At 42.4% G+C, this 25,151-nt stretch overlaps 1 protein-coding gene across 2 annotated transcripts in view; it reads left to right on the top strand.

Moving 5' to 3' along the window:
* The window catches only part of SLC22A23 (solute carrier family 22 member 23), a 178,629-nt gene that overhangs the window by 142,095 nt on the left and 11,383 nt on the right, over positions 1–25,151 (top strand). The window contains exons 6-10 of one of the 2 annotated variants that reach the window (XM_039525312.1): positions 4,192–4,287; positions 11,177–11,279; positions 18,284–18,516; positions 21,853–21,885; positions 22,574–22,697. In XM_039525312.1, coding sequence (XP_039381246.1) covers positions 4,192–4,287; positions 11,177–11,279; positions 18,284–18,516; positions 21,853–21,885; positions 22,574–22,697 — 589 coding nt within the window. The remainder of the gene's footprint in view (positions 1–4,191; positions 4,288–11,176; positions 11,280–18,283; positions 18,517–21,852; positions 21,886–22,573; positions 22,698–25,151) is intronic. The other variant, XM_039525313.1, reaches the window with a different exon arrangement.

Below are 25,151 nucleotides of genomic sequence, written 5' to 3'. Positions count from 1 at the left end.
GAACATGGCAGTTGCTACTACTATAGGAGTATTAGCATTTTTCCAACATCCTCCAGCACTGTCTGTGATGCTTCCCAAGTATTTGAAAGTTGCCACTTGCTCGATATCAATACTGACATGTTAATGCTGAGCTGGCTGTAATAGCGGCTGCTTGTTGATAATGGGCAGGGACTTAGTTTTGTCTGGATTAATAACCAGAGCAATGTGTGTTGCTTCTTGCCAGAAGAGAGTGGCTCTTAGCTACAGCGATTCACCAAACTGAGCCAGGGAGATGTCATTAGTGTAATTCGCTGTCTCAAAACAAACTGATGTTCAGCTCGACACCACGGAGAGTGCCTCATCAACCTTATCCATCAGCCAGTCAGTGGCAATATTGAACAATGATGGTGACAGGATGCAGCCTTGCCAAACTTCTGTGGGAAATACGAAGCCATGTACGAAGTATCTGCCACTGATGCAAACACAGCTTTCTGTTCCATTCTAGGGCTCCTCTATCAATGACAGTATCTTCCCAGGAATGCTGTATCACCTCATGACATCCCACAAACTTGCTCGATGCACTGACTCAGAGACTTGATAGAAGTCTATAAAAAATGCTGCGCATGGCTTACTAAATTCAGCCATCCACTTTACCCGGAGACAGCTTTTTGAGAAGATGGCTGAAAATGGAGGGACCAGGTCTGAAACTGCACTGAGTATCCCAGCCTTTGCCCCACAGTGCATCGCTGATTCGAGAGACAAACTCAGAAGCAAAGACATTCCCTGGGACCAACAACAGTGTAATACCTCTAGCTGCTACAATTGGCTGTATCACCCTGTTTGGACAGAGGCAGAATAACACCCTTCTTCTAGTCACTGAGGATGATGATGTTAACATGCTAGATGGTCTGGAAGACTATGAAGCTGTGGCACAAATACTCTCCTCTGTTACCCTACAGGGTCGGTGCGTTCACATCATGAGGGAATTTCTACTGAAGCTGACTGACCACCCTGAGATAATCCACTCAAGTGTCCTTGAAGCTGAAAAGGTCAAGGGTTTGTGTCTGCCACTGGGGCAAAAATGACCAATGAAAACCTGGTCATCAGTGCAAAAGGGCCATCCTGGTATCTTGCATGTTGGCAGCAAATGAGGAAAGCAGATGCTTCTGCTTTATGTTTTAAGTGTCAAGTGAAGGATGGGTGATAAGCTTGTACTTGTACACAACAGGTGTCGGGGGCAGCGTCTCAACATTGGTGCAGAAATTCCATATTTTCATTTTTCCTATTGTTGAGCTGTCCACCAGTCTATTTTAACTGCCTTGTGTCTTCCAGCGGAAAAGACAGTGTATAGCTTTGCTTTAGCTAGGATCCATTGTCTCTCAATATTCTGACTCACTATATTATCACACATAGCCCTGTGTGACAGAATTACACAATACATCTAAATGATAGACTGCTTCTGCAGGTCCCTAGCAATGAAAATGTGAAGCAGTCTGCAGCTGGAAAACCCACTGTAATTCTGCTTGTATGTTTCCATCAAATTAATATGTGCAACACAACAGATCATTACAGCAACTACTTTAGTCACAGAAATGCCCTGAGGAAGTTTGTGAATGCTGATTCTTTATTATGGAGCTTATAAGTGGGTGAACTAGTTTTCTGGTGGAGGGGGAAACTCCTTGGACCTGAATTTCAGTCCAAACAGTGAACAGATTTATGAAGGGCTCAGAATTTCATGTTATTCACACTACTTGGTGCAAGTCCTCATCTGTCCACTTGCTGATGACACTGTAACTCAAACTGCCTCTGTGTGTGCCTGAACCAAAGCCTATTGAAGTCAATGGGAAGATGGACCACATGATGAAAAAAAGTAAGGGGCAGAAGAATTAGAACCCCCTGGAAATTCACACCATAGATCCCCTCGGGTGAATTAGTAACTCCCAAGACCACTCTTAAAGGGTCTCTCTGAAGGAATAAATGGAATGATTTGACAGCAGTCCAATCCACACTTGTAAAGGTACAGAGTCAGGTAAGCAAAACCTCATATAAGGTACATCTGCCCCAGAGCTGGAGGCATAATTTCCAGTTTGGGTTAACATATGCATTCATTGATCACGCTGTGTAGCCACGGCAGCACAAGGGGCTAGCCGCCCAACTGTGAAACTAGGGTTTCAGAAGGGCTCATACTCGAGTTGGCTATCCCATTCTGCCACTCAGACAGTTGTGGTTATGCTTCTATTTTTAGCATGCTAGCTCAATCAGAGCTAGCGTGGGTATATGTACCCAAGCTGGAAATTACACCTCCAGCTCCAGTGTAGACTTAGCCAGAATCAACAGTGTCAAAAGCAGCTGAAAAGTCTAGGTACATTGGCAAAGACATCTGATTCTAAGTTATCAGTAGGAGGACAACCTTAACCAACAAGACAACAGTCTCACGGCCATAACTGCACCAAAAAACAAACTAATGAGAAAAAACAAGCTTATCTGATGACTCTAGATGACTGCAAATTTGCATTGCTCCAGCCTTCTCAGTAGCCTTGCACAGAGAGGTAATATGGTGTTCGTTATAAGCTATACTTTTCTGAGAGACAGAATAAAGGAGAAAACTCCTCCTCCTACTGGTATTTTTATTTTTCATTGCTTAACAGCCACCTTGATTTTTGCCAGGAACAGTTTGTTTCATGAAGATATTTTGTCTTTACAAATCATATTGTCACCACCAATTAGACACCAAAGCATACTAATTAGCATTAATTTGAAAAATGAAAAACTAGTTCACAAAGAATTTGAAATTTCTAAGTTCTTTTCATTTCAAACTTCATAATCACCCTCTTTTTATTGATTTTTTTAATCAAAAAACATTGTCGACATTTTTGTTTACTAAAAAGCTGTTTTTATAAATGGGAAAACCTCAATAAGCAGGTTGATAACATTTTTATAATTTTGATAAACGTTTATTAAAGCATAACCTTTTTTTCACAGTAAAGGAATATTGTCACAGTATTGACAGGAAAAATTTTGCATTCAAAGAAGTAAATTTTTTATGGGAAAAATCTTCCACCAGAACTAATCCAAGTGTTTCCTTTGGTGAGGCATACAAACAACCTGCATTTCAGGGTAGCTAAAAGACAAGTTGTTTTTAATCAAACAAGACTGTAAATCACAAGGAAGCATATCGATGACGCATCATCTTGAGGAAGGAGGAGAGGAACAGTTTGTTGATGGATTTTGAAGTCACAAAGCTCCATTCTGCCTGTACATTATTAAAGGATTGTATTCATTTTAAATAGTTTGTATATTGCGGTGATAGGATACACTCTATACTTGAGACAAAGGGCCAGATCCTCAGCTCATGTAAATCAGCATAACTCCATTGAAGTCACTAGAAATGCACTGATATACACCATGTCAGGATCTAGACAATTATTTACAGTTAAGTGAAAGGTGACTACACCACTGTTTTTGTTTATGCTCTGCTATGGGCTACTTGAAAATCTATACTGGTAAATATCTTAGTTTCAGACCTGATGCTTCCATGAAAACCTGCCTTTGTGTGTGTTTCATTGTTTTTTGTATATGGTGACGGACACACTTCTTAAAATTCCTTGATGAAAAATAACTACTTGACCAGACTGAATAACAAAACTCCCTTCTTTACTTATCTCTGAATGAAAATCTAAACTGGAATGCCTCTCTCTTGATATTCAGGAGGTAGATGTTCATTTCCAAGATATGGCCAATCAGCATAATAAAGTTGAAAGAATACTTAGTGTACAGGGAAAAAACGCAGATAGAATTGCAAAGGCAGTCAGCAGAGAGTGAGTAATCCAATTTGCAATCAGAACTTGCAGGGAGTTCCATGTGACTCAGAAAAATAGGTGAAATTTGCAGCCTATTTCTAAATCACAGGAGCAGATTTGCTTCTGAAATAATATGCATTCCTTAGTCCATTCAGATGTATTACTATGATGATATAATGATGACAAATGCTGTATGTCTGTATAGTTCCATATGTGCTACAGTATTTGATTGTTTTTCAGTTGTTAAGTAGGAAGCTTCATTTTTTAAAAAAAAAAATCATTAAAATAAGCATGCAAAGTCAAACACTCAAAAGTTAAGAATAGATTGCCCGTGCAGCCTTAATTTGGCCTCCTTGTGTTTGTGCTATGAAACAATCTTTAATTACATGATCACAAGTTATTTTTTCCACAGGACCCTTGCCTCACTCAGTGCACAGGATGGATGATACTCCTGGAATGAAGCTGTTGTCTGTAGGATCCCTACCTCATTTGTTGCAGAAGTTGGAAGGTGTGTAATGAATGAGACAGAGGGTTGCAGGAGGAGAAAGAACAGTGTCATGGTTAAGGCAACTGAATGCTGCCCTGGAGCACTGGATTCTATCCCCATCTCTGCCACAGAGTTCCTCTATGATTCTGGCCAAGTCACTTAAACCAAACTTTTCACGGGTGGCCATTAATTGTGTGTTCCTCATTTTCTGGGTGCCTGGCTTGATACCCTGAGGTCTGATGTACAGATGATCTGAGCATTATCAGCTGTAGCTTAAGTTAATGGGAGCTATGCAGTGGTGAGCTGGAGCCGGTTCCCAAGAACCGGTTGCTAAAATTAGACCTCCTTGGAGAACCGGTTGTTAAAGGGCCAGGGGGTGGGCAAAGAACTCCAGTCCACGGGCCGGACCATCCTGTTGCTCCCAGGATTCCCAGTTGGGGAGGTTGAGGCTCCCCCGGCCCTTCCCCCCAGCTGCAGCGTGGCCAGTCGCCGGCACCAGCTGGGCAGCTCAGCTGAGCTCCGGAGTCATCTTGCTGCCGCTTTTTGAGAGGCCCGGCAAGGTGTGTGTGTGTGGGGGGGGGTCCTGCTGCAAGCTCCAGGGCTGGCCAGAGGGGAGGGGAGGGGAGGGGCGGGGCAAGTGGGGCCCCTGGCCCCACGAGGATGTCTCCCCCCAGCAGAGCTGCAGATGGCCAGCAGCTGGGTAGCTCAGCTGAGCTCCTGAGTCGTCCTGCTGCTTTGAGCTGCCGGCAAGGTAAGGGGGGAGGGGGCTGCAAGCTCTAGGGCTGCCAGGGGGGCAAGTGGGGCAATTTGCCCCAGGCTCTGCAGGGGCCCCCTGCCCCATGGGTATGTCTCCCCCCGCCCTCGCCTCTCCCCCGCTCTCCCCCCCCCTTAAATCAGAACTTTTTATAGTGAACCGTTGTTAAGATTTTGGCAGCTCATCACTGGAGCTATGATTTTAACATATAATGTGCTATATAATGCTCAGTACTCTGAAAAATCAACGCCTAAGCTTTTTCCAGTGGGGCACCAAAAAATGGTGGATATCTTTGACAATTCCAGCCTAAAACTCTGTGCTTCAGTTTCCCATCCATAAAACGGGGGTGGTAATACCCCTAGGCTCACTGAAAAGTTGTAAAGATAATTTCATTCATCTTTGTGAAGAGTTCAGGTGCTCTGGTGAGAGCACCATAGAAATGCCCACAAGGAAACTAATAATTTTGTATTTAATACAGGGTTTGGATGATGTGAATGAAATAAGGCCTAAGGCCACACATTGAACAAAGAAGATAAAAAGAAATATTAAATAACTCACCATTCACTGCATAAAGAGGAAGCCTTGTGGAAAAAAATAGCATGCGATCATGTAATTAAAGACTGTATCATAATGCATACACGCAAGGGGACTGAATTAAGGTTTCAAATGAAACCTTTAATCTGGCACTTCCTAACGTGTGTTTGGAACCTTAATGTTCCTTAACATTGATTTTTTAAAAATGTAATTTACTAAGATGGGCATCATGGGCTAATAAAATTAATACAGGATAGGGAGTGAGGAACCTTTGAGTTGTAATCCTATCTCTGCCACTGACTGACTGTTTGGTGAACAGATTACTTTCCTTCTCTGTGCCTCAGATCTCCCTCCTGCAAAATGGGTTTTGTGAGGATTAGTTCTCTGTAAAATACTTTAATGATGAAAAGAGCTGTGAAAGTGTTTAAATGTTATTGCTACTATCATCTGAAAGTGTAAGCTATGCATGTCCCCCTCCAAGGCTCTAGAATCAAACCATGCCCATGGACTACAGGTGGTTTTGAATGTCCTTTTGCTGGGCTTTGGTTGATGAGCTTTGCTTCTTTCTCTTTGTCACAAGGCAGAAGGGAAGAGGTAGATTAAAAGCATTATAGATTTTGGGTTGGTAATAATGGGCTCAAGTTAGTTTCATCTGAAAGCAGCATGTCTGAAATGCAGAGAATCCCATGAAAATTCAACAGCTTCAAAGCTTGTACAGAGGAATTGGAGGCGGATATTTTTTTTTTCATGAGGCCATTATAGTTCTAGTTTCCACTGAAGTTATAAAGAGCTTCCTTGTTCATCGTTTTCCTGCTCTTTCCCTGAGTGGAAATGTTACAAATAGTGATGCTGTGGAGAACAGGAAGGCATATATTGGGTCTGTGAGTTGATGAGTAAAGGAAGCTTCTTCTCCCTCATACCCAACATCCTAATGAAGCAATAAAAACTGAAATGTTAAATGCAGGTTGTTTTTAATTGGGGAAATCCAGTGCAGAATCATCAAGTAAATATCTCTGTTTATTCTGTTGCAATACCCCTATGACAGTAATGGCTTTTTACAATCTGTGATCTGCAATATCAGCTTGTTGGTTTCTGGTTGATTTGAAGACGACATTGACCTATAAAACTTAAATGATCTGGGATCTACTTAAGTAACAGACCAGTCATACTCAGACCTCAGTGATTCAGGAGCAAAATTAGTGATCAACATTACCCAAAAAAGCCACAATCGTGTGAATTAAACCATATGAAAGGGATATATAAAATTTTATCAACTACAATTGGTTAATAATGTAGTAAAAGCATTCTGATTGGTTAATAGTTTAAATCACACATGGTTTTCATATCATGTGCTGCAAAGAACCACAGGAGACACATTAAAGAGCCACTTGCGGCTCGAGATCCTCAGTCTGAGTATCACTGTAACAGACCATCGCTATCCCCATGATATACTACTACACTTAGTCAGTCGAGGCACCTTAGATAGAGCCTTCTTGGTATAAAAGAGAGGGGGCTACAGGCAGGCTGTTCTCCTTCAGGACTCTGCCTCTTTGGAACTCACCCCCTCCTCCTGCCGGGTTCACAGCACCCTGAGTTTATAAACCTTCCAGGCATGGTGCAAAAGGTCATTTCTTCTCCCTGGCCTTTGAGGGGTTGGGCGAGTTTGGAGTAGGTAGAAGGGGACTCTGGTGATTCTCTTGCTAAGTAGGATTATTACATTTTTGTTTTTATGTTGCTGCTGGGTGGTGGTATTTACAGGAAATTACTAAATCGGTTTGTTTATGTATTTTTAAGAGTTTGCCAAGGGCTCCTAGCGTTCTGTATTTTTTCGTTTACTGTAGTATAAACTTAAATGGGAAGTCAGTACTGTAGTTGGAGAGTCTTTGCAGGCTGGGTAGCTAATCTGTTGCTATTAATTAGAGCTTGAATGTAAATCAACCTTGCCCCCTACTTGGAGGATACCTGGTTATAAATATGAACTATGCAGGGGAGGAAATTGTAAAAATAATGAAGAGTGGAAAAGGGTAGATGACTTTGAAGATTATTGAGAGTATTTCATTTGTTTGCATTCCAGTGACTGTACCCTCTGCATCTGAAATTTTAGTGCTAATAGTCATTAGCACGAAAGTCTCATTTAAAGAGGCTAACTGGCTGGGTTTGTGATTGGAGCATTTTACTAGGTGCTGTGCATACGCTCAGGTCTGACGTTTGAGGTTGTGTGTTCAGATGGTGCAACCACATCTGGAATATATTGCTGGGTGTCCTCATCATAACAAACCAGAGAGAGTTCAGAGAAAATCAACAAAGTGGGAGGATTAGGAGAGTTTGAGAGGATTGGTACATAAGGAAATATTGAAAGGATTGAGTACATGTAGCGTGGATGAGTGATGATTAATAAGGGAGATAATGGTCTACAAATATCTAAAGAGTGTAAAAATCAGGAATGGAGAGGAATTATTTGTGATGGTATAAGGGGTATGATTGAGTTAATATCATCCCATTAAGAGAGGCAAAATTTAAGCTGGAGATCCGCAAAAATATATTTACTATTAGATCCACTAAAACTCTAAAATAGTCTCCCAAAGAAAGAGGTGGGAAGTGCCTTTTGCTTGAGAAATTTAAAACTAGACTGGACAAAGCACTAAAAATGCACTGTAGGGAGCAATCCTGTACTAGCAGGGAACCATCTTTTTCTTGTGTTTCTACAAAATCTAGCATACTGTGGTCCCCAGTTGCTAGCGTAATACAAATAATTATTATGAATAATAATATGACCAAGCAGCAAAGAATATGACCAATTTACTTTTCTCTGATCTCTGTATTTTGTGATTCTGTCATCTGGTGTGTTCTGCTGCATTTTGTGGATTAGCAATTGAAAGATTTCAACTGTAATTATGAGAACAGCGTGACAGCATCCTCATATCTCTTTCCTTTAAAATGTGTCTCATAGTTAATGTTTGAACTCTTGCCTAGTATATCTGTGGGCAGTGAAGAACATGGCTAATTAGATTACAAAATAGCATTTCTCTATTGGTGTGGGGGATTTTCCGTGCAAAAGATAGATTTTTCCAGATAATAGCAGACACGTCTGTTCTTTGTTTGTCCCCCTTCTCCCCCACCCCATTACCTTCATTTTCTTTACTTCCCCAGTCGTTTTCATTCATCTTTTTTTATCCTGTATCCCTTTAAAAGGTTGGAGAAGATGGAGGTACTAGAGACAGCCAGACTGTTAATATCTGTATGAAGTGAGCTGATGCAAACTACTGTGGGAGGCTGGGTTGCAGTCTCATAAGCAGTCAGTATATATTGTGACTAGTCCAAGACTTTTTGGGTAACTTTTTGAATGCATAAATAGGGGAATCTTGAGTAGGAGTAGAGAGGTTATTTTACTTCTCTATTTGGCACTGGTAGGATGGCTGCTAAAATACTGGGTAGAGTTCTGGTGTCCACAAATCAAGAAGGATGTTGATAAATTGGAGAGGGTTCAGAAAAGAGTCACAAGAATGATTAAAGGATTAGAAAACATGCCTTATAGTGATAGATTCAAGGCTGCTCAATCAATTTATCTTAACAAAGAGAAGGTTAAGGAGTGACTCCATTATAAGTACCTATGGGAGAACAAATATTTGATAATGGGCTCTTCAATCTAGTAGAAAAAGGTATAATATGATCCAATGGTTGGAAGCTGAAGCTAAACAAATTCAGACTGGAAATAAGGCGTAAATATTTACCAGTGAAGGTAATTAACCATTGGAACAATTTACTGTGGGTTATGGTGGATTCTCCATCTCTGGCAATTTTTACATCAAGATTGGATGTGTTTCTAAAAGATCTGCTCTAGGATTTATTTTGGTGAAGTTCTATGGCCTCAGACTGGATGATCACAATGTTTCTTCTGGCTTTACAATCTATTAATCTAGAAGTGTTGAGGCAAGTACAGTTTGTACTGCTGGAATGTAGAACTGTTTTGACGTTTCTAGTCACAGCTGCTTAAGTTTTTACTGGGCTTTTATCCTTGGAATCACTTGTAACTGATACAGTATCTTGGAAAATATGATCTACTATGTTTATGTAGCAGCTAAATTAATCTCAGGGGATTAGATGTTTGGGTAATACAGTGCTCTTCACTCTGTTTTGTACCATTCATAGACTGGTTTTGTGCAAATACCTATTCTCTAAGGGTTGTCTGTATTCCACTACAAAATGGCAAAGAAAAGTCAGTTTATGGCTGCCTCGGCAGGATTCCGACAGCATAGCGTGAGGGTCAGTCAGACTTTCAGCCTTTTCTTGAACTCAAGAGCGGGCAAGATCTTTGAACACTGAGCACTGCTTTAAAATCTGAAGGGATTGCTATGATGAGCCCCCCATAATTTTTGTAAAAAATATTCCTCTGTTTAGTGTCCATCAAAATGCCTTTAAATGCCTGAAGTGGAGGAGAGACAAAGTGGATGAGGTAATATTTTTTTATTGGACCAACTTCTGTTGGTTAAAGAGACAAGGCTTGGAGCTCTACAGAGCTGTTCTTGAGGCATAAGCGCCAACTTCTCCTGGCGCCAGTGGGTGCTCGCTCCCACCGGCCCCGACTCCACCCCTGCCCTGCCCCCCGTTCCACCCCCTTCCCCAAAGTTCCTGCCCCAACTCCGCCCCCTCCCTGCCCCTATTGGACTCCTTCCCCAAATCCCCGCCCCGGCCCTGCCTCTTCCCCACCTCTTCCCCTTCCCGCTCCTTCCCCCTCCTTCCCACAGCTTGTTACACCATGAAATAGCTGGGAGGAGAAGCGGGGATGTGGCGTGCTTAGGGGAGGAGGCAGAGGTGAGCTGCGGGGGAGGGGGGGGGAACTTGGCTGCCGGTGGGTGCTCCAGCCCCAAAGCACCCCCAGAGTCAGCGCCTATGTCTTGAGGTCCTTTGGAGCTCAAAAGCTTGTGTCTTTCCCAGAAGAAGTTGGTCCAATAAAAGCTATTCTCCATCTCATCTGTCTCCTATCCTGTGGCTAGCATGGCTGCAACAACACTGAAACTGAGGAGGACAGATGATGTATTGCCATAACCTTCTAGCCGTCTTTTTCTAGAAACCTGGGGTTAGAGATGCACACATTGAATGAGTTTGGCGGTCTCCAGTCCACTCCTTAGATAGCACAGACCCATATTATAGAAATGCTATCCATTTTCTCACACATGTGAGGACCCTGCCTGTGAGAGGCATAGCACTAGCAGAGGGTGTTGCCGATTAGGACTAAATACACCAGAACCTCTGCTAGTGTATCAGGCAACTTGACATCTCCCAAGGACCATCCATCTACATTCCATCCCTAACTCCCCAATTATTTTTTTACATACATTTTTTAAATTGTGAGTAGCATTGGAATCTGCAGGGAGCCACATGCAGCCATCCAAAACTGCAGAGAGGATCAACAACACATGGAAGGATAAGAGAGAAACAAGCAAGGAGTGTGTGTGGTGGGGGAGGAGGGGTGCAGGGTGGTGTGGCATCCTCAGAACTCTGAGGCAGGAGTGGAGGAGAACCCTACTGTCCCTCTTCCCAGAACATCCAGAATAAAATCTGAAATCCACTGGCTACTCTGCTCCCCCACTACCAAGAAAATGACCATCTGTTTTGTTTCAGAGCTGGAGAAGGAGCTTACCAGGAGGCCCAAGAAGGTCTGCATTGTTAAAGTGGTGGGAACCAGGAACCTGTGGAAAAACATTGTAGTATTGTGTGTGAACTCGTAAGTCCAACATATTCCTGTCAAGTATGTTGAATGTTTTCTCTGTTGGTAAACTGAAAGTAGATGTGGATGGTGATGGAAATATGGAGGCTCTTCTGCCCCATTACAGGACCCTTAACCCAGTGTCTTAGAGAGCTGATCTTTGATAAGAAGAGTGAGCTCTACCAGAAGAGTGATCTCGTGTAGAAGCCTAAGGAAGTAGTCATCTGACATTTTAAGCTGTGGAGCAAAAAGCATAAGGTGCTTTCTTGGGAGTGGTAGCTGTGCAAGTGCATTGTTGTGACAGTGACCTACTGTATATTTTTGTCTTGCACAAACTTGCTACTCTGGGTAGGATTTTCCGAATGACAAGAGCACAAGTTCCATTGATTTTTCACATGAATTCCACCCTCCTCTCCCAGTTTCAACAGGACTTGTGCTCCTAAGTCACATAAGATACATCTACACAGAGTTATAAAATCATGGTCATGACTCTCAGGCCCTGAGTCTTCAGAGTGGGGCTCATGCTTCAGTGCTAAAAATATTCAAAAACCAGTTGGAGAACACTTCAATCTCCCAGGTCACTCGATTACAGACCTAAAAGTCGCAATATTACAACAACAAAAAAACAGACTCCAGCGAGAGACTGCTGAATTGGAATTAATTTGCATTGGACACTATCAGATTAGGCTTGAATAAAGACTGGGAGTGGATGGGCCATTACACAAAGTAAAACTATTTCCCCATGCTTCTCTCCCCCCCCCCCCCCGCCCGCCCCCAGTTCCTCACATCTCCTTGTCAATTGCTGGAAATGAGCCATTTTCATTACCACTACAAACAGTTATTTTTCTCCCCTGCTGATAATAGCTCACCTTAACTGATCACTCTCCTCATAGTGTGTATGCTAACATCCATTGTTTCATGTTGTGTGTGTGTGTGTGTGTGTGTGTGTGTGTACACATCTTCCTACTGTATTTTCCACTACATGCATCTGAAGAAGTGGGCTGTAGCCCACGGAAGCTTATGCTCAAATAGATTTGTTAGTCTCTAAGGTGCCTCAAGTACTCCTGTTCTTTCTAAAAAAAAAAAAACTGTGTAGATGTTTGGACTCAGTTGTAGCTCAGGCTCTGAAACCCAAGGAGCGGAGTGGGCTTTTGAGGCTGAGCTCCAGCCCAAGCTGCAACATCTCCACTGCTGTTTTCAGCACCGTAGCACAAGCTCCAGTCTGTACACCTGGGCTCTAAGACTCACTGCCACAGGGTTTAAAACACAGTGTAGATGTACCCATAGGTGCTTTTGAAAATCCCACCTTATACTTCCAATGGACAATGTCAAGGAAGCAGATCAGTCCAAAGTGGTTAATGTCTTTGGTGCATTCAATGATGTCCTTTTTAAATTTAAACCAATTGTTCAGTAGTTTCGTGCTGGGTCTTGTAAGTTTCTCTCAAGTGAGAGGTCAAGCTGTAGATTTCCATTATCCTGGATTAAAATTAATGACTACCAGTTTAATTTGCATGTCTTAAATTATCTGGGAGGTAGAAGGGAGCAAGTAAGGTGAAAAGTCCAAGGATATTACCATCTTATCCTGACTTTATTTCAAATAAAGCACAGAGGAAAGGAGGAAATAAGCCCATATGGTTGATTTGAATGTAATCAATTGCAGAAGTATAACACTGTTTGCATAATTTATCTACAATCTGTTTAACATTTTCTGAAATGTAATGGATTAATTTGGCAAAGGAAGAAGTTGTCTGGCAATAAATACTAAGCTGTGACCTGTATAGTAGCTGACCATGATGTCCTGAAAATTGGACAAAAAGGACTCCAGTTCCTCCAAATCATTAAAGGGGTATACAGGGAAAGCGCACTTTCTCACACAGTAGTGTGACACCTACATTCTAAGGCCTCAATCTGGCAAACATCTACATGAGTAAAGTTAAGCGTGTGCTCAAGTGTTTGCAGGATCAGGCCCTGATTGAGAGTTATTTCACACAAAACTGGGAGAGCTTCTCAAGTGTGTAATAAAAGTAAATGTATGGTCTTGAAATCTATTTCAAAATTACCCTAACTACTTTTGAGGGTGGAGAAGGGAACAGGGGAAAGTGGTGGTGTTTCCTAGTATGTCAATTATATTAAGTGCCCATTTGGATCACCTGTGTGATTTTTAAATTGGGATGGAGTGGTGGTAGTAAGACCAGAAATTGCCTAGAAAAATTGTGTAGAAATATAAGTTCCCTGCCCATAGTTAGAATTTCCACTTGATTTTAGGGCCCCAACCTGTAATCTTCACTCACATGAGAAGTTAGTGACCCATATGATTATGAATTGCAGCATTGGATCAACTGATCCTGCCTGGGTGAGGCCCATTGACTCTAAGGATCTGTCTGTGCTGAATCAGTTGCCTGATCAGCGCCTTAATTTACAGTGTCGGTTGGTGAAAGAAGTGGTGGGCTTTTAATAACCACTGTGGTGGCCTCATGCATTCTGGAGCAATTTTTTTGCTGCTAGACTGAGTTTATAGCTACAGTAACTCAAGTGGATTTATAAACATTGTCTCTGTATGAATTCCCACTCACCCACCCCACTTTTAATTAGACTTATTTGGAAATTCCCAAGACCAGAATAAAAGCAACACAAAGGATGATTTTTGGCCATTGTCAGTGGAGAAATTTTGCAGTCTTTGAAGACTGTGAATCAAATTTGTGTTTGTCAGGCAGATCTCGTTTATTATAGGGAAAGAAGAGCCTATTTTTCATTATTATTATTATTCCTCCTGCATCATGTAGTCTGTCCTGAGATTCAGGCAGGTGTGAATTTTGGGAAAAATAAGACATTTCAGGGGAGAAAGAGGAAATTTTTTCAGGGCACGTTGATTTATTTAAAAAAAAAGGCAACTGTTTGAATCTCCTCAGAATTTTAAGATGTTGGAATAAATCCTGGGGTTGTAGATTAAAGGGAAGAGCACAGGTAATAAATTGTATAATGAATTCATTTATCTCATGGGTCTTCCGTTTATCACATGGATATCATTGCTGCATATATTTGTGTAATATATTAGTGTTGTCTAGTTGTGTATTAAATAGTGTTTGTAAGGTAGCAAGCACCAGAGTTAAGACAGAAAATAAATTATGTACCAATTATTTTGTAGATTTTAAAATCAAATGAAATTTTGTACAAGAATAAACAACTACGTGTCCTGTAGTGCATTCTGTCAGTGTAAAATATGTCAATTTTGCAGTTCCAAAAAGTGCACAATTCTATCTTGGCTTTCACTGACTGGTCTGCTATGCACAGGACTGTCATTTATTTAGCTGTATAAGTCCCCACAGTTTGTTTATTTAAAAAACAAAAAGCTTTCCATAGTTTGGTTTCCATAAAAATTGTTTCAAATTCCTGAAATTAAGTAGGATAGCTGGTGTAACATACTAGCCATTCATTCTGGACACCTAGGCCCAAATGTGGCTGCTTGATGCACATGTGGAATGAATTTGGCAATATTTAGTCTGCTCCTCAGTTAATGAGGCAGGTCCACATTACCTAAGTGCTACAGAATTTACCACAGATATGAGGCCCTTTTCTGGGAGAGGTGTAGCACTGCCTGAGGAGGTGTTGATAGCACTAAAATATACCAGTAGCCCTGTCAGCGCATGAAATGATTTTACATTGCACTAAGATCTCGCACTATCCAGATGAATCTCACCGCACCCACCATTTTTTTTTAAATAAATATTTGAAACAGAGGAGAAATGGTCAATAGAGAGACCTGTTTTCATGTAAAAAGTAAGTGGAAGAAATTGATACTGAGGTATGGCGTGAACCACAATTCAAGCCATAGATTTTCTGTTTCATAACAGTCATAGTAACAAATTAAATACAGGTTCAGTATGTCACTTTAAATATTCATTTTAAAAGTTATTTTGGCAGCAGCACTACCTTGGGGAGTGAGGTTACTATCTATGGTGTGATCTGTTTTGTATTATGCTTCCTTGCTGCCCAGCCATACAGCCCTTCTTCATAAAACTGATCACATCAGAACTCATTCTAAAGGCCAAGGGTCAGATATTAGATCAAAACAGAAGTCTGTTAAATTAATCTGAAGGCAGCTTCTGATTGGTTTTCATGACTGATTTCAGATTGCTTCCAATCACATAATAAAAATGTAATCTCACATGGCTTGATTTGGGAACTGCTGTGGCTTAGTACCTATTAGAATGAGGTCAGTTGATCACAAATCTTTTGGTTTGGTCAATTTTTGATCATTGTTTATTTGTATTATAGTAGAACAGGGGTAGGCAACCTATGGCACACAAGCCGAAGGCGGCACGCGAGCTGATTTTCAGCAGCACTCACATTGCCCAGGTCCTGGCCACCGGTCCGGGGGGAGTCTGCATTTTAATTCAGTTTTAAATGAAGTTTGTTAAACATTTTAAAAACCTTATTTACTTTACATACAACAATAGTTTAGTTATATAATATATAGACTTATAGAAAGAGACCGTCTAAAAACGTTAAAATGTATTACCGGCACGCGAAACCTTAAATTAAAGTGAATAAATGAAGACTCGGCACACCACTTCTGAAAGTGGTGAACCCCTGAAAGTTGCCGACCCCCGCAGTAGAACCTTGAGGCCTCAAAGGAGATTCAGCCCCCAGTGGGCTAGCTGTTGTATAGGCTTAGTAAGAGAAGTCCCTGCCTGAAGCCTGGTCTACACTAGGCCTTTAAATCGGTTTTAGGAGCGTAAAACCGATTTAACGCGAAAACCGTCCACACTAGGAGGCACCTTATATCGATTTTAATGGCTCTTTAAACCGGTTTCTGTACTCCTCCCTAACGAGAGGAGTAACGCTAGTATCGGTATTAACATATCGGATTAGGGTTAGTGTGGACGCTGATCGACGGTATTGGCCTCCGGGAGCTATCCCACAGTGCACCAGTGACCGCTCTGGACCGCAATCTGAACTCGGATGCAGTGGTCAGGTAAACAGGAAAAGCCCCGCCAACTTTTGAATATTTCCTGTTTGCCCAGCGTGGAGCTCCGATCAGCACGGGTGGCGATGCAGTCCGAAATCAAAATAAAAAAAGAGCTCCCGCATGGACCATGCGGATGTGATTGCTGTAAGGGCAGGCAAATCTGTTCTATCAGCGCTCCGTTACAGAAGATGAAATTCAGAATCCTTTTTTAAAAATCTCCAGACAGACGCCATAGCAGGGACTCAGCGCACTGCAGCGTGACAAGCGTAACGGAAAGCCAAAGAATCAAATGGATGCTCATGGACTGGAGGACTGAAGCTATCCCACAGTTCCTGCAGCCTCCGAAAAGTATTTGCATTCTTGGCTGAGCTCCAAATGCTTCTAGGGTCAAACACAGTGTCCGCGGGTCAGGGCATAGCTTGGCAATCTACTCACCACCCCCACCCACCCCCAGAAGCGAAAGGTAAAACAATCCTCTGACTCTTTTACATGTCACCCTATCTTTACTGAATGCTGCAGATAGACGCGATAGTGCAGCACTCAACACCAACATCCTTGCTCCCCCCCCCCCGCCATGGGCGGCTGATGGTACAATACGATGGATATCCATCCTCATCATCAGCATCAGCTGATCGTACAAAAAGATGGAAATCCATCCTCATCATCAGCCTCAGCTGATGGTACAAAAGGACTGGTAACCGTCCTCGTCATCAGCCTATTGGCCCTAATTTTTTCTGGTGGATGGATGGTGCAATATGGCTGGTAACCATCCTCATCATAGCAACGGGGCTGAGCTCCATCAGCCCCCACCCTTCATGTGTAAAGAAAAGATTCAGTTGCCCCTGGACTAGCAGTGGGATGCTGGGCTTCTCTCCTACACACTGCTTAATGTCCTGTCTGGACTATCATAGCAGCTGGAGGCTGCCTTCCACTCATTTCTCACTAACAAGTCAGTGTGTCTTATTCCTGCATTCTTTATTAATTCATCACACAAGTGGGGGGACAATGCTACGGTAGCCAAGAAAGGCTGGGGGAAGAACGGAATCAACAGGTGGGGTTGTTACAGGAGCACCCCCTGTGAATAGCATACAGATCATAATTTCTGCAGGCTCTGACACAGAGCAGCTGTGCTCTCTGGTTCTATGATACGGTGGTGTTCTAGCACACTTGCCTATATTAGGCAGCACTGATTCTATTTTTAGATACCAAAAAGGAGGGATTGACTCAGGGAGTCATTCCCAATGTTTGCTTTAGCCCCTGGCTGATCGGCCAGGGCACTTATGACAGCAGCTAATGGTACAAAACGATGGAAGGTGCAATATGGCTAGTAACCAATCTTGGCTTTTGCGCCCCTGGGGCACTAGCAGCAAATGGTACAAAAGGACTGGTAGCCATGATCATCCTCAGTTCCAATTTATGGAAGGGTTTGGATGGTGCAATATGGCTAGTAACCATCTCTGCTGTCATGCAAAAGCAAAAGCATGCTTCTGTGTAGCGCTGCTGAATCGCCTCTGTGAGCGGCATCTAGTACACATACGGTGAGAGTCACAAACGGCAAAACAAGCTCCATGATTGCCATGCTATGGCATCTGCCAGGGCAATCCAGGGGAAAAAGGCGCGAAATGCTTGTCTGCCGTTGCTTTCCCAGACGGAGTGACTGACGACATTTACCCAGAACCACCCGCGACAATGATTTTTGCCCCATCAGGCACTGGGATCTCAACCCGGAAGTTCCAAGGGGCGGGGGAGGCTGCGGGAACTATGGGATAGCTAGGGAATAGCTACCCACAGTGCAACGCTCCAGAAATCGACACTAGCCACGGACCATGGACGCACACCACCGATTTAATGTGCTTAGTATGGCCGCGCTCCACCCGATTTTATAAATTCTGTTTTACAAAACCGGTTTATGCAAATTCGGAATAATCCTGTAGTGTAGACGTACCCTCAAAGAGTTTAAGTTTTTCCTTTTCTTTCCAGCTCCTTGTTACCTTGCCATATTTGCCTGCCTGTTCAGAAGTGGTCTCCCATTGTCACTTTCTGTCTCCTCTAGGCTGACCGGATTTGGGATACATCACTGCTTTGCAAAAAGCATGATGGGTCATGAAGCGAAGATGACGATCACCCACAATTTCTATGCAGACTACTATACCATGGCAGGGATTGCTCTGGCATCCTGCCTGGCTATGTGCCCAGTCGTTGGGTTTCTAGGGCGAAGAGGAGGACTGCTGCTGTTCATGATTCTGACAGCTCTGGCATCGCTTCTACAGTTAGGTCTTCTCAACTGTAAGTGAGGGCATAAGTGACTTGCACCTTGATACTGGTCAGAGAGCATTACCTTGCAAAGCTGCATGCGGCCTTGAATCAATGGCTGTTCTTAACTGACATATGGAAAAAACCTGTCTGCTGCAGAACAGAAGAGCAGTAAATCAGCTCTCTGTGGATGGTGCAGATTCACATGCAGTACAATCCCATTGAAAGCAATAGGGAATGGAAGTCACTGTAGATTTGAGCCCATTCTCTATACATATTTAACTACAGTGAAACTCTTTTGTTCTCCCTCCAATTTCCCCTTTATTCTTTCAGTTCATTGTTCTAGGTGCAGGGATTTATTCCTGTAGCAGAGCTCAGAGCTAGTCACCCACGCTGAGAAGAGTTAAAAACAGAGTGGATTTCAATCTCTGATGATGTGTCAAAATTGATTGTCTGGGTTTTAAAAGGAAAAAAAAAGTTTGTTGTTGTCTTAAGAGAATGCATGGAAATGGCATACAATTTTACCAGATTTTTTTTTTCTCTAAGGAGGCTCCAAAGGAAATTGGCCTCCCATTCTTGGTTCCCTCCTCTTTCTCAGATTTTCTGACCTGCAATGAGCCTGCTTAGGCAATTGAATTGATTGATGGCAGAGTCCCAAAATTTCCATCCTCTTTTGCAATTATATCAGAGACAAGAATAGTGTATACCAGGTCTGTGGGTTGATGCTGGGTGGGTTCAGGTTGTTTCTGGTTTTGCAACTCTTATAAATAGTTAAAAATAAAAAAAAAAAAGTGTGCGTCTGAACATCTGTCAAATTGCCTTTTGGAGAAAAGGCCAGAGGGGAACATGTCTCACTACTATAAATTATTGGGAGCAGTCCCACCCAAACTGGAGGTGTGTTCTCTATCTCCTCCCTCCCACTTGGTAGATTTGTGTGGCCACACAGGTAGCAGTGTAATTAAGAAATATGTATAGTGCATGCATGTGTCTAAGTAATTATTGTCACACTGCCTGCTATGGAACACAGCTAAGAACACCAATCTCAGGTCAACTGCCAGAATACAGGGCATATACCCCAGACTGGTGGTTTAGTCTATCATAAGACTTCATCAAGCCAGTAACAAAAATGTGCTCCCAAAATACTGTACTACTTATTATGAAGCCAAAGAGAGTTCCCTTCAGGACCTCTAGCCCCTCGTGCACCACCTAGACAAACCAGACTTCTGTGGTAAATGATTATTAAAACCAGCAATCATATGTATTAACTTCCTCCAGTTCCAGAAAACCAGACACCCACCTGAGGTCAATATATACTTCAGGATCTTACCAAATACCATGCTGCAGTCAATCTTTAGTAAACTAACTAAAGATGTTTTAATTTAAAAAAAAAAGAGTTGTTAAATGATTAAAGTGAATCATATACATTGCAGATGATGGCAGAGTTTGTAGATCAGGAGAACAGCAGTGATGTTAAATCTGCTAGCTTGCAGTAAGTCTCCCTGGATCACCCAAAAGATTGGGGGTCCCTCAGTCCATGTTCAAAGCTTCCCTTTGTTAGAAATCATAGTCCAGAGATGTGGAGCAGGCAAGAGGCAAGGACATGATATCAGAGTCTCCAATTTATACTCCCCAGTCCATGTACCTGGAAGGTTACTGGCACAAACATGGGAGTCAGGGATCACATGTGCTGCATGCCCTGGCTGAGTCATGAGGCATCCATGGTCTACATATTCTCTGAGGCATAGGGAGGGGCCCTTCGGGAGAGTTGTTTTTCCTTAATGGCCCATCAACCATGGCTTGCTGGTCTTGATGTAAATCTGTCTTGTGGGCGTTACCCAGGAATGCAATATGTTTGAGATACAAACATATAGCAAGTATCAGAGGGGTAGCCGTGTTAGTCTGGATCTGTAAAAGCAGCAAAGAATCCTGTGGCACCTTATAGACTAACAGACGTTTAACAGCATGAGCTTTCGTGGGTGAATACCAACTTGCATCCGACGAAGTGGGTATTCACCCACGAAAGCTCATGCTGCAAAACATGTAGCAAAGATTCATAACTTCACATACAATGATAATATACGCATTTAACACTGTTCAACAGATTACAACTTTTCCAATGACACCTTACAAGGCGTGCTTTGTATAAGATTTATCACAATTCTGCAACCATGTTGATACATCGGTGGTGGTATGTTAACATGGTCATCTTCCTTTTATAATACTCTGCATAATGATGAACTACAAAAAAGCACGCCTTTGAAGAAACAGATTTATGATAGCTAGATTACAACTATTTCTAAATTATTTTTGTTCTGCTGTGTTCCGTTCTTAACCTTGAAGATGGACATAGAGAATTAATGAGAATTAATGTCATGCCCATCTTAAACCCTTCTGTTCCCACCTGCTGAGAGCCCCCATCATGTACTGTTTGCCCTTTGTCCCCCTCCCATTTCTAAAAACTGCCCGTACAAAAGTAGGAGGAAAAGGCAGCCTTGGACTCTGGAACAGCTTGTATCCTTCCACTGCGGTCTGTCCCGCCCCGTCACATCCCACCATCACTCCTTATAGGCAGCAAGGCCATGGTTTGGAGAGAAATGAATGGCCATGCTGTTTGTATAATTTAACAGTTGTGTGCACGTCTGTGTGTGTGAGTGTCTGCGTCTGTCTGTGTCTCGTAAGGCCTCTGACAGAGGGATCTCCTTCCAGATTTCAGGGTTTCTCCTGAGTCAGAACTTCTCTAAGCTCTCTGGAGTAACCCAGCTGCTAGGGTGTTCTGCCAGGCTCGCATAACTATTGTTCTGCTTTTTATGTAGCATTACTTAGCACCGCATAGGAACGTGGGCCAAAAAGCAGCTTGTGGATAATTTTAAACACTGTAAACTCACTTTGGATTTTGGCAAGGGAAAAAGATGTGTTTTAGCAATGCAGGGATGCTGATTGTAATGGTTTCCTTCTCTAACTAAAGCCCCTGTGGCCATTCCCTCAGGGTTACAGCAAAGCTTGACAGCAGTTTCTTTTCCACCTTTGTTACCAACAAAGAGACTTTTGTTTAATTTTAGTGCTAATTCTGGGTCTTTTCAAATGATTTACCACTGTGCGGTTATTATCATCACCTCATTAGAATTCCATTCTCCAGTTGGGAATAGGCCTGGAAATTGCATGCCATGGTTTTGAAAGACTATTCCACTCCAGTCATGATACTGAAAGGAAAGAGTATGGGGAGGAGGTGGAGGGCTGCAGTTTGGTTTGGGGTGGGGGAGGGTGTTGTGTGTTTGTTTTTTTTTCCACTTTGAATAAATCACATATTTAACTCTCTCTCTCTCTCTCTCTCTCTCATTTTAATTTATCTTTTGCGGTCTGTGGATCCAGTGATTGGAAAATATAGTCAACTTCCAGACTCAGGTACTGTTTACAAATGTCTATGCAGTGTTTTTGAACTGCTTGCACTCTGAGTGGGTGTATCTGAAAGGCAAGAGTCGCTGAGGATACAGAGCCTGATTGCAGTAACTGCTAGTGTTCATGTGCAAGGTGGCTGCTGAGCTCAATGTCCTAGGGCTCTTCTTGTAGAGCAAGCTGCTCATTGTTACAGGTCCTGTGGGTCTGATCAGTTGCAGTATAAGGATTTTTTTCTGCAGGCCTGTGGTAGAGATGAGAACATTTTATTTGTATCTTCCTCTATTGCAGCATCTGCAATGTCTCAACCACAGAACTGTACTAGGTCATGATCAATTCTGGTTGTCTCCATACAGCTACCAGATTTGGGTGGGAAATGTCCAGTGCCTGAAAGTGTTTGGAGACATTTTTTGAGCTTTACCACTTTGTGATGGCTGTTGGTAATAAAGCTGAAGATTGTCGGTTTACTGCTGTTTTTTGGAAATATGTTATGACATTTTTATTTATGTTTTGGGTAGTTGGTACATGGCTTATTAAACATTGATTTAAATAAATGTTGGGGGAGGAGACTCAAACTTGCATCTAAGGTGAAAATGAGTGACTTAATATGGTAGTCTTGTTTCATTTCTTGAGGGCCATATACTGATTGTACTGAGCTCAATTTCCATGTACATGTGTCTGTCTGCCTGTCTAACAGGTATGAGTGACAGCGTCAAGGACAAATTCTCTACTGCATTTTCCATTGTGGGTATGTTTTCATCGCATGCTGTTGGAAGTCTTAGTGTTTTCTTCTGTGCTGAAATCACACCAACAGTAATAAGGTAAGACCTCCAAACTTCACACTGCAGGGTGGGGAACCAGTTCAGATGTCCTTACTTTAGTAATCATGTATTGTGTAATGCATACTTTTATTTATGCCAGGTGAAATCTCTAATAATCTGATACTGTCCAACGGACTCTGGGATGTTCTGTAGTTTGAGCAGTCTCTTGGGAACTACTTTGCATATAAATAGAGAGATTTATTTACATTGCATCAGACAGTTTCACCCTTTCTCCCATGTTTTAATTAACAGCTTGGATGATGGAACGAAGAGAGCGCTTATAAAATTTGCGGATGACACCTATCTGGGAGAGGTTGAAAGCCCTTTGGGGGACAGGATTACAATTCAAAAATATGTTAAATTGGACAATTGGTCTGACATCAGTAAGATGAAATTCAATAAGATGAGTACAAAGTACTTCACAAGTAAAAATCAAACACACATATACAAAATGGGAATAACTGGCTAGCCAGTAGTATTGCAGAAAAGGATCTGGGGGTTCTCCATGTCCACCACGGGTAGGACAAGAAGTAATCATCTCTGTTTGCAGCAAGGAAGATTTAGGTTAGATATTAGGGAAATTTTTCTAATTATAAGGGTTGTTAAGTACTGAAATAGTTTACCAAGGGAGGCTGTGGAATCCCCATCATTGGAGGTTTTAAAGAACAGGTTAGACAAACTACTAAGTGTAGGTATATTTTATCCTGACTCAGCCTGGGGGGATTGGCTAGATGACCTCTTGAAGTACCTTCCAGCCTTACTTTTCTATGATTCTTTAATTATGAACAATACTTTTTACATTAAGAATCGCATGAGGCGTTGTAGCTATAATTTGGTTTGATCTCCAGTTCTTCCACTGCGTTGTACTTCAGTTTTCTTGCAGGCTTTGAAATGATTTTGTGCATGCTAAAAAGTGACGCCTGTGCTTATGTGCTTTGCTGAATCGGAGTATAACAATTAAATTATACTGTTGCCACTTGGTTTAATAAAAAGTACCTCTCCGTATCCCCATGGGTTTGTGAAAGTAGTAAACACATGCATTCATAGGTGCCAACTTTTACTTTTCCCCGGGGGTGTTCCACTTCCTCTCTGTCTGAGGCCCCACCCCCACTCTGCTCCTCCCCTCAAGGTGCCACCCCCACTGTGCCTCTGCCCCCTCCCTGAGGCACCACCTTTGCTCTGTCTCTTCCCGCCCCTCTGCACCTCCCTCCTCCAAAGCCCCACCATTGCTCCACCTCTTCCCGCTCCCACTCCACCCCCTGCCCGAGGCCCCCGCCCACCCGCCGCTTGCTGGTCTCTGCCCTCCCTCCGCCCCATTCTGAGCTGCCGAACAGCTGTGGCTGGTGGGTGCTGAGCACCGACTATTTTTTTCCATGGATGCTCCAGCACCAGAGCACCCATGAGTAAGCGCCTATGATGCATCTCAAGTCATTGAGAGAGAAGGTTATGCTGGCCCTGTGTGGGTGTTCTAAAAGGGGAATAGACACAAGCAGCCCTGCTTCCGTCCAGTGAAAGCTGCAGCCAAAAATCAATGGCAGGTTGGTGAAGAAAAGAGGGGGGGCAACCAGTGCAGCGAGCAGTGATAACAGCCCCAGAGGTGATGTCAGTGGAACTGCACCTTTCAAAGGTGCATCATTTCCCTCTGCACTCATCCTCTCTCCACCAGCACGAGTGGTACCATGATGCCTTTCAAAGGCCGTTCAGTGGTCTGCCTCTCCCTTCACCTTCCCAACACAGGCCTATCTTAAAGGAGTCAAATATTTGCCCTAAATATGGCCTTTGATATCCTTGAGAATAGTGAAAATGGGAAGGTCGGGTCTTTTCTGGGAATTTTCCCAGCCATATCTTTGCAATATCAGTTTCCATTTAATTTATTCACTACTTATAACAGCATAATCTCATGCACTGTACATAGACTTCATTCGTACGTTCTGAATAACAGTTGCAATAGTGTCAAAATGATTTAGGTGCTTTAGGGCCCATTGACTTTCAATTAGATTTAGGCTCTTTAAAAAGGGAAGGTGGGAAGGGGGGGGAGAGAGAGAGAGAACTTCCCAAAGTGGAATGTCCTTACAATATTTCGTTATCTGTGTAGCAAAGGGTCAAACCATTCCTTTTTTAATTCAGTGTTGTTTTTTCCAGCTGTGTGGCTTGAGGTACATATTTCACAAATGAACTCATTTTGGCAGAGGAAGAGACGAGTGTGTAAGCTAGTTTGAATCATTATTAGCTTTTGCTTGTGAAGCAAAACTCACCTTTTGTTTACTATCATAACTATTAAAGGGTTATTTTAGGACATCATTACAATAGGTTGTGTTCTCCAGTTAGTTTTTCCTAAATTACAGATGAAAATGATTGAACCTTAGTGATTTTTCTCACAAGAGATAATAAAGTGGAAAAGATTAAAATTAAAAATTTAAAGAGATACATCAACATGTAATCAAGTCCAGTTAT

Source organism: Mauremys reevesii, linkage group 2 (genome assembly GCF_016161935.1).
Source record: "Mauremys reevesii isolate NIE-2019 linkage group 2, ASM1616193v1, whole genome shotgun sequence".
Taxonomy (NCBI): domain Eukaryota; kingdom Metazoa; phylum Chordata; order Testudines; family Geoemydidae; genus Mauremys; species Mauremys reevesii.
This window is presented reverse-complemented; position numbering and strand designations above follow the sequence as displayed.